Source organism: Styela clava, chromosome 4, assembly GCF_964204865.1.
Source record: "Styela clava chromosome 4, kaStyClav1.hap1.2, whole genome shotgun sequence".
Taxonomy (NCBI): Eukaryota; Metazoa; Chordata; class Ascidiacea; order Stolidobranchia; family Styelidae; genus Styela; species Styela clava.
In genome coordinates, this window is record NC_135253.1 from 9,340,361 (window position 1) to 9,351,159 (window position 10,799).

The window sequence follows — 10,799 nt, forward strand, 5'->3', positions numbered from 1 at the left end:
CTCGATTTCACTGGCGGCCGTAGAACATTTATAAAAACGTAATGCAGTCGTCTGAAGAAAGAAAGGTTCTGCACCCCTGGTTTAGTGTAATTCATGAATCATGACGCGACCGGTCCTATAGTGCTTTGCCATTAGAGTTTAGACAGCCAGTTTAGCGAGTCTCAGCTGCTTGTATAAAACGAACGTCCGCCATTCGCACTCAATCTCATATAATGCTCACCGCTTAAATGGTTTTAGGCGCTTTCATCCTTAGGAATACTGATCAAAAACTTACATGACGGAAGCTAGATACACTCAAAATTTGTCAGCATCCACCAAGACTCATAGACGCAGCACAATAAATTTTCATAACGTTACTATTTTTGGCACATTAGATAAAATAGTCTCTTGGCAAAGCTCTACATCTATTGAACAAATTTTTTCATTAATCTTTTGAAGCCTTTTCTGCAGTCTCAGTAGACGCCATCGTTTTTTACTTTCGATTCCTGCACATTTTTCTGCGCTCCATTTAAAATATGCCTTCTGCTGCTGGTGGTCTTTTATGAAATTCTGCAAATCAACTTTCCGCCGTATGAATGTGTCGAGATCTTCCATATTTCTGCAAACGGTTGCCTAAATATAAATAGTTACAGATTCATGCCATAAACTACTAGTAGATTAGATTTAGCGTAGTCAGCCACATACAACTAGTTGCTGGACGAGTTTAGAAGCTAAAAATTGCCCGAGTGAAGTTAGTATTATATGGACCTTTTTCCAACCTTTGACCCCCGAAAAATTCTTCCCATACTTTACCATTGCAAAATTTTCGGGACTATTTTAAGAGTGCTTTTGCGAGTTGGAGCCTGTAAAATGGGGTATGTGTTTCAAACCATTATTATGATTCATCGCATATAGGGATGGGCCGGGATTCGGATTCGAGTCGAATCCCGGCATTTTTTGGACTCGGATTCGATTTCGAGTCCACGTCGTTTTTACCGAGTCTATAATCAATTCTGTTTTTACTTATTTACGGCTATGTTTGTAATTTTACCCCTATAAATCTCACTACATACGTTAACTAGTTGAAATTCAAGGTTAGATATGTAACAATATCACTCGTGTGTATTATAAACACTCCTAATAAAACGACGACAGATATCCAGATAATATAACGCAAGTTAAAAACTATTGATAGCCTATAACAATGATGCGCCAGTCGCCTTCAAACTATCTATCTTTTTTGGTATACATGTGGTACACAATAAAATATGTGCGCAGGATCAACCCATGAGGGAATCTCATCGATACCTCCTTTAAATCGTGTTTATTCCGTGCAATCCTTTCTCTAAAATAAGAGCAATGGAAAGCATGGAGCGTTTTAGAACGTTTACATGAACTACTAAATTGCAAGCATTGTATTGACGACGAGTGGCATCTCTCTACCATTTGCGCACGCGACATAGTAGATTTAAGGCTAGAAATATCTGAAATTATGGCAAAGTATTGTAGTCAAAAGCTTTTTATTTTTCATATTGACATGTAAGAATTTCGGTTCCATTACATTTGAACCCACGTACATTTGAACCCACGACGATTGCATCTGCATAATATTGCACCTACAGAAAAAAATTTTGTTTTACGGATATTTGAACCCATACTAACCTAACCCATGGGTTTTAGCACCCGCATATAGATTGAACCCGCGAATATACACATGGGTTCAAATGTACTTGGGTTCAAATGTACGGTCACCAAGAATTTCTAAATAGCCGCCCAGAATCGACGCAAGGTGGTGGGCTGGAAATCCAGTGTATTATGGTCGCCAAAAAAGAAGAAAAATATATTTTTAAATTGATCCAACAGCTATCTGCGGAACCATTAGGAGTAAAATATGAGCTACGACGTATGTTTGTGAGCGCGCGATGCTGTAGTATGTTCAAAAACGTGTTTTTCTACTTTTACATTGTGACGTCACGGACTCGAAGGATTCGATTCGAGTCCTTGACCTATTACTCGGATCCGTCGAATCTCTGTAATGCCGGACTCGTCCCATCCCTAAATTCGCATACAACAATCTGTTTTTTAAAATTACCGTTAGAGAATTTTAGCCTAGGGTATCACAGCTATTTCTATACTAATTTTTTAGTACTGCAATTAAATTAAAACTCCTAGGAAGACAGAGTAATCATTGAATTATCTGATTTATATTTAAGTTTCCGAAACACAACTGAAAACTAACAAATAGAGTTCAAAAACGCGAAAACGAAGTAATGTTTACGACCACGCTTGAAAATCTGTCTGAGCAATGACATTAATGTTTAATCTCATTGGTCTGAGTGAGAAAAGTGTCTGAGCGGATGTGAAAAGCGAGCATTGTTATGTCACTTTGTGCATCTTGCTGATTGGCCAATGTCACGAAGTAAACAAGGAAGTCGATGCTCGGGGAAAGGTCCTATGGATCTATAGTATTAATATTAAGAGAGCAGTTTTCAAATACATTGTACAAAATCTATACTAGTATCGATACTAAGGTCAAATGTCAAAATAGTATTCCCGTCAATTGGCACAATAAGCTTCTTCGACTATATTGAGAGTGTGTCTGTTTTCTGATATGTATCTTTGGTAAGCATATATGCAATTCGTCCATAGAACAGTAGACCTATGTGGTAATTTTGGATATACTCCCTTTCCAACAAGCACAAATTTGGTTATTGTCTCAAATCGTGTTGGGTCAGGCTCATAAATAACAATAATATTTACCGGTGATGTGTCAATGTCTGTTACACTTGGATCAAATATTGCTCCTGTTGAAACGAATATATCATGAAGATAACTTTCGTTCTCCGTATTTGCATCAGTGGGATTTGATTTTGTCAGTAGTTGTCTGTTTGCACCCTGACGTTTTGTTTCAAATTCCTCTGGGTTTCTGTTTCTAACACTTTCTTTTTTACATCGAATGTTTTTCATTTGATTCACATCCGTCCTATGGCGCTCCTGCTCAAGCTTAGTTAAAGCAGAATATTTCATTTTGATAGAAAATTCACTTGGCACCCCGGGATTTGCGTACTTTCGTCTTGCACTCGAGTTGTCTTTGGTACGCTTATTTTCATGTTCATCCCATTGACCACATTCGGACTTGATTTCGTATTTAGATATCCTGTTTGTCTGTTTCCTTGTGGAACTTTCCAAGGCCATTTTCTCTTTCGTATTCTTTCCTTTGGCACTAAAATCTATTTTATTCCGCCGCGACTTCTCATTAAGAACCCTAACGGCATCCCACTGATTTGAGTTCTTCAGAAAATCAGTTACTTCGTTAGATTTTCTCTTTCGTTTACCCCGACCTCCTCTGCACGCACGATGTGTGCGTCGACGCTCCCGAGAGTAATCGTGATTTTCAACTCTTCGGTTCGAATTCCGTCTCACATACTTCCTCTTTGAACTTTTGCAAGCTAAAACAAAAAACTTCAACTAAATTACATATGAATAGCATCCTACAGGCAAAAGCAGTTACATTCTATGAAGCTAGTACTGGTTGAAGTTGAAACTTTTACGGTTGTACGAAGAAGACACATCTATTATTTGTACTTATGAGTTGTGAGACCTTTATTTCGATACTGATTCACTTACTTATCAATTGTTTTAACATTGAACTTACAATTAAACAACGTTGCATCTTTATTGCGTTTCTGTCCCATGAGACATAAAATCGATTTTTTAACAAATCTTCTTCGCCATCTTTTCCAATATAGTAATGCAAGAGAGGGAGATTTTTGGATTGATTTCGCCTTTTTTAAGAAGGTGGATCTGTACTTTTGCAATATAGGTTTCGATGAATTGTTACTGCTTATCTTCAAGCACCTAGATATATCGTCATATTCATTGTCAATTCCAGAGTCAATATCAGTGGCACTTCTTCTTATTCTTTCCATCAAAAAGTTCAAAACGTTCCTTGACTGAAATAAAAATTGCAAAACACTTTTTCCATTTTCAGGTACTGTTATTAATAAGAAAATTTGAAATTTCTAACAATAAGGCAAAATGAATTATCTCAATAACTTGACCACTGGCGCGTAGAATACATGTACTCTTTGAAGTCAACATGACTACATAATTCACTTTCCTACACTGTATGGCGCTAGAAGATAATTACATAATTTTCAAAAAATGATTTTAAAAATCTAATATGATCCAGTAAGTTTACAATGCCTAGTTTGTTTGAATAACATTCAATTAGATCTAATGTATACTACTTGTTTTGAGTTTAGGTTACCGGCTATTTATATGTTTGCGTTTATGATCTTTCTTTGAAACAAATTTTAAATGAAAAACAACTAATAATTGTTAGCTAAAATAATAAAGTTACCTCGATTACGATCTTTTCTCTTTCGCTGTCTTCGCAGCAACTCATGCTTTGATAATTATGACATTTAAATTTATTAAATACCATGCAACTGAGATCTCAGTTGAACATTATGACGTCAAAATAACCAGTCTCTCGAAACTAATTATAAAAAGAATTTTAAAAGAAATAATATTGATCGTGTGCGCACCTAGCACTACAGCCTGCGATGGAACTCTGTTAGTTGGATTTCCAAGTTTAGTCTCACCAGCATCTTTGATTCATTCATTCGAAAAATTTCCCGTATATATTTGGTATTTCCCATTATACGGGATTGTTTTTACAAACATCCCAGACAATGTATTTACGCTCTATCCTACATAAGACCAACGAAAAGTGACAAAAAGGGCGATAATCGTCACTTATCACAACAAATGAAGATATTGGGTCGGCCAAAGGAGCGAGGTATAACATCAAAGAGTGTTATTTTACTGAAGTTTTAACTGAATACCACATAATAAGATAAGTTTTGGGAAGTTTCGACTGAGTCTGATAAGTTTCAAACCAATTTATTATGCTTGGTCTATCATTTGATAGACGATATTTCTGTTTGCAATGCATTGTGATTAAGTTTGTGCGCTATGATCGTCTGTTTAACGCAATGAGGTTATCTGTGCTGCCAACTCGTGTTCAAACCCCGTGCCTTCAGCTCGACATAGTGTAATATAATGTGTCCAACTTTGCCGAACAGGCATATCAGCTTCTTATATATATATCAAAGTCTTTCTGGAGCGAGGGAGTGGAAGCCCTGCATAATCATGTAGCGTATATTTTTACACACGGTGACATCAGAGGCATGCAATATATGTGTGCGCTCACTTCCATATTCTGGCATTGCTTTCCATAACAATTATGCACTCGTATATTGCAACTTGTTTCTCTTTGGAAATACGGGGCGTTAGACATATGGCTTACCAATTTTGATGTACAACATTGGAAAATATACGTGCGCGGCGAGATAAATACATGTTTTTTTAAATGTGATACAACACAAATCCATGGTATTTAGTACAGTGATGACGCTTATATCACTTAATCTTCCAAACCGTCTGATTCGTTGAAAGTCAAGCTAACTTTGATGGCTTTTGACCAGATGGTTTGCAGCTACCTATTTTTCACTCTTGTTTATCTACTGATCGACCACAAAATTCTTAGTCTGCATTCAATGGCTCAATCGCGCGAGCGCCTGCCCCTACCATAATTTTAGTGCTTAACCAGCGGGTGATCTATTTAGTTCCTTCAGTGTTGTGATGTAACAATTACATATTTTTCACTTTACCTTTGGAATTAAAATGAGAACAATAATATTTTGACTTCCGTGAATCGGAAATATTAGTCGAGACCACCCAAACTCTGACATGTCAGAAATCTGAAAGCATATTACTATACTATTACAGAATTTCATGAAATCTTTGTTTTATTATCTATACCAGAGAACTGGCCTATCACGGGGGTGGGCTATGTCTACTCACATTTTAAACTAGGGATTTTCGTTTTCGTGTCCTCGAGTCACAATCCTCCATTGTTGGAATTCACGATTCGTGACGATCAACAGTCAAAATCATCAATCGTATCAAACACTTCATCATAAATTTATAATAATCACAAGCTTATTTAAAGCTATATAGTATCTTCCGTGTTTCCCCGAAAATAAGACCTAGCCTGAATTTGAAAAATGATTTTAATATAAGCCCTCCACTTAAAATAAGATCTAGCGAGATTTATTTTGACCAAGTCGATAGCAAGAAATCTCTCCTACACGTTTTAAATGATTGATAAATGTTTTGAATAAAAACGTGTTATTTATAAGTAAATGAATATCGGTTTTCACATTTTGTATATTTGAAAATCTCGTAATTCTCCACTTTTTAATTTTTTTTTGATAAATAAAAATATGAGACATTCCCAGAAAATAAGCCCTAGTGGTAATTTTTGGAAGCAAATTGAAATAAGACCCAGTCTAATTTTCGGGGAAACACGGTATTACCCGCCTATTGGAGCGACAGTAACCGCTCTTTTTAACATTTAATGTGTAGGGTTCGTCAAGACTAGCAAGTAACAATAGAGCTCGGCGTTCTTGTTGAGCGACAAGGGAAGTGTTCGCATATTTGTTGTAGAGATGTACCGATACCACTTTTGTCACCGATACCGATCCGATACCAGCTAAAAACGCCGATACCGATACGCCGGTACTACAAAAAGGCCGATATTACCGATATTCCGATACCGATACTATGTAATTATTACTTAATTAGGTATGCTGTGTAGGGCAGACGGGTTAAAACAATGGTCTTTAAGCGTTGTTCATAGTACACATTATTTCAGATCGAAAAAAAAGATATATATATCACATAATATGAAATTAATGTTTGGTATCCATATGCTGTAACTGATTAAGATACATTGTACAGTAACGCTAGTAATCTCGGTGTTCAATTAGAAAACTCATAAGCCGGGATGTCCAATTTGAATTTAATGTTAATATCGCGAGCTTCGAATATCGTTATTCGTGTTTAAAGGAATACCGAATATCACCCACACATTCTAGCGCCGCCGTCCTACGTTCAAATTAAAAGCATTTTACAAATATTTAATTTAGTGGCTAATCGTAATCGTCGACGCAATAAGTCAAAGCCAACATGAAAGAATATCAATCAGCAACGACAAAATGAAGGCCCACCGATAACCGTTGAGGATGTTTTTTTACTTCACTATTTTATAATATTTTACAATTGCTATCCTATATTTTGAGACAGTCTAGGGCTAGACGGTCAAGTCAATATATCTATAAAGAAATCGTGTAGTTAAGCAGAATTAAAATTAATACCTGTTTAGTGGGATAATTGTGTCGGAATTTAGTTTATCGATGTCGACGGACTAAATGACACTCGTACTTGACGACAAACAGTCAGAATTTATACCCGTGCCAAAAGTCCATGTGCCGTTAATAAGGAAGGACCCCAATTCCACTGTATGATTTAAAACTGGGCGCCTAGTTGCTTTTTGTTATGTGCTGTGTTGATATATTTCTTCATAAAAACTATGTAATATTAAAAATGTCAATATAAAAATTTGACAGCGAAAACAGCCAAATTAGTTGAGCTAGTTTAGCTGATAAATAGCTAAAAACACGTGAATCCTATTCTCTCGCAGGGGGGGTGGGCATGTATGGCTCATAGCTCACGATCTCTCCAGACAAAAATAAATTAAAAAGTAGTATTCGAACTTATCTTTTGAAACATTCTGGACCATATCAAAAAGGTAAATATATCGGTAATATCGGCCTTAATCTAACCGATACCGATACATGACCGATACCGAAAAAATGGCCGATACCGATACCCGATACCGATACATCGGTACATCTCTAATTTGTTGTACCCGTAGTTCTAATTTCATATTCGAACATCTCAGACTGGTTGGATGAAGAAGTAGTAAATCAAATAACATTAATATTAAAACCTTTCGTATATCTTTGGGGCCCTGATGTAGTGTATTATCTTTAATATCGGATCGAAATTCATTACGGTCAAAACACCGTGCACAACCTATCAAATCCGACACGCCATAACCGGAAAAGGCGTGTGTACGGTTAGTAAACAAGAATGCAGATAAGGACAGAAATATTCAGACCTATTATCAGCGCTGATGTCGCACTACGCTCGACGTATATATATCCAAACTACGATGGGTATTAATTAAGTTACTGCACACATGTTTGTACCGGCAAATTTGACTCGAACGGATTTCTTTCTTTCTTGCGACAGTCTTGAATACAATGTGTAACGTTACCAGTATAAAAATCGGCTTACGCTGAAGAACCCAGGTAGCGGGTATATCCAATATTTTGGCCCGTTCTAGGATTTTAATATGATATTTCCGCGCTTTCGAATTTCGTTTGACAAAACGCAAGTCGATATTGAATATTTTTGAAATTGCTTAGTAATGGCTCAGACCATCGGCGTCCCACTGTTTGCGTAGATCAAATATTTATCGAGAATTCTCTCACGCTATCATGTATACCATAATTAATGGCATACACAATCTCAGTGCCAATCATAGTCTGTTGTATATATACCTTATTCTGATGACTTGTATGTCCTTCATTTCTGATAATTGAACAAGAAATTAGAAATCTGAAGAACAAATACAGCCATGTTTTTATTTACAATTGCACACCATGCTTGATCAGATTGACAATAAAAGCATGCTCGATCGGAAAGCAGAAGACTTGGTTTTCGCAGCGATAGATACAATATTTGTTCTCAGTAGATATTCGAAGATTATTACCCCAACATTGGGATATGACCCTAACTGCGCTTTTCACATTAACATTATAAAGTCGCTTCACATATTGCGGATCAAAGGTTATGTCCACAAGTTTAAAATCATTCCGTCGCTACCAATGTTCTCGAAGAAGTTAAAAATAACAATGCAATGCTGAACATGTTATCAAGCTTTTGATCGTGCGAGCATGCAGCAAATAGACCACCAGAAATAACAATTTGTCTTTGATTTGACTTCACTCTCGTGGCTGAAATATTTAAGCCGCTTTGATTCATTCATAATATCAAGATAAACACTTCTAAATCCACTCAAGATGATGCGACGCACTGCCGATTCAGACGTACATGTCTGCATTGGGTACAGTCTCAGTACAGTTGCTGCAGTTTGTTGATGCCGACCAGACGGAGGTCGAAAGACGACAGTCTTTTTTTATCAAAACTTTCAAATGTGATTCAGGTAATATTTTAGGTCATGTTTTTTATACTGCTGGCACTATTTTGATTCTAGAGTTGTTTCATCTATAAATTATCAAATAGTATCAACGCGAATTTACTTTATTTTGTCGGTGGCAATATTTTAGTCAATTTTTGTTACTTTTTCGCGTTTTCTAGTATGGGATCCGGTCTAGAATAAATGAGAAGTCACCTTACACATCAGTCTTACTTTTTATTCTCATGAATTATTGTCAGCATTTCTTCTTATAATGCTATTTGATGGCAGTTGGCATACTGTTATCAGCTTTTGACTTCCATCTATTTCATACTTCAGTAAATTACAAAAACAATCTTTGAATATTATGCAAATATTCTAATGACAAATAAAATAGTATTTCGGATATTTTTTGCGTGCAGATTTATGACAATTCAAGCGGAACGAGCACTTATATAACAAAATGTAATCTTTGAATTTGACAACTCTGACCTGTATCGCAGAATACATTATAATTATATCATGTTACTAAATTAGATACAGGCATAACCAAAGAGGTTTAATAACTTCTTCCCAATGCTGTGGGATAGTTGATGATAACGAAGTTACACAGCCTACGGAAGTTTAGACAGATCATATAGGCTTTTGTTACCCACTTGAAAAATTGATCGGTGGCGGGATTTTTTGAATCATATTGGGCATGGGAGAAAAGTGACGTAGACACTTATGATTTGATATCAATGACTAGCCCTCTCGCATATCATAACATAAAATGACGGATCTCGTTGTTTTAGTCTACAAGCTGGGAATTTTTACGGAACAGGTGCGATTTTACCTCAATTTGCAGTCATGGAAAATTGAAATTAAAACAATGTGGCTGTAATTTACAAATTCACAACTATTCAGTATTTTTAGTATTAGAATTTAGTGCGTATAAACCCATTAATTTATATTTTTAGTCAAAAATTGATTTTGTAAGCTATTACTGAAAAAAATATTTTATTATTCCGTTAGCCTCCTAAAATAATTTATAAAATAAAAAGAAATATGTAACACCTAACGTATTAATCATATGTTGGTGTGAAAATAAGTGACTGACTGAATGATAATTTTTACTCAATAGTTTCCAAGAAGCCCTAACGGATGTTGTTTCTAACTTATGAGCGCTGAAAGATTTCTATGTCCCTTATCTTGAATCATCATGTTTTATATTCAGTAGTTCGGGTGATGCGACAAAATCGTGGGAGAAAACGTGTCATAGACGACATTCTATTGTTATATTTTTAGTTTCAATTGTTCGTCCGCGCAATGAAATATAAACTATTTGTTGGCGGCAAGTTTCATTGCGATGAAATTTAATGATAACATATGATTGAGGATGTGTTTGGCTGTGAAAGAGTTACCCTGACTATCGCTTAACTCAGAAAGAACCCCCAAAACGACCCAATACATCGACTTATAGATTGGCGTGAACAATTCTGATTGACATTGTATTTTAACACATATATACACTTGTTTTAGGTCACTATATAATATTTTTAAATCTATTTATTGCTTTACCAAGTTTAATAATTTTTCATGTGATAAAAAATTCACGCTTGGAAAATGTATGTGTTCATTCAAACAGTTCTAGTGAGACCAGTTAACACACAAATAGCTGACACACTGACATCATCATGCCTAGGATCAACACCGAACTTAGGCC

The 10,799-nt window shown here is 35.9% G+C and overlaps 1 protein-coding gene across 1 annotated transcript; it reads right to left on the minus strand.

The window, feature by feature from the left end:
- Positions 1-345: 345 nt before the first annotated feature.
- LOC120326505 (uncharacterized) lies at positions 346-4,512 on the minus strand. Its single transcript, XM_039392824.2, has 4 exons — positions 4,343-4,512; positions 3,635-3,932; positions 2,740-3,428; positions 346-612 (listed from the first exon to the last, which is right to left on the minus strand). Exons 1-4 carry the CDS (start codon positions 4,424-4,426, stop codon positions 346-348), a joined length of 1,338 nt encoding a protein of 445 aa, XP_039248758.2. The 5' UTR covers positions 4,427-4,512.
- Between the last annotated feature and the right edge of the window lie 6,287 nt (positions 4,513-10,799).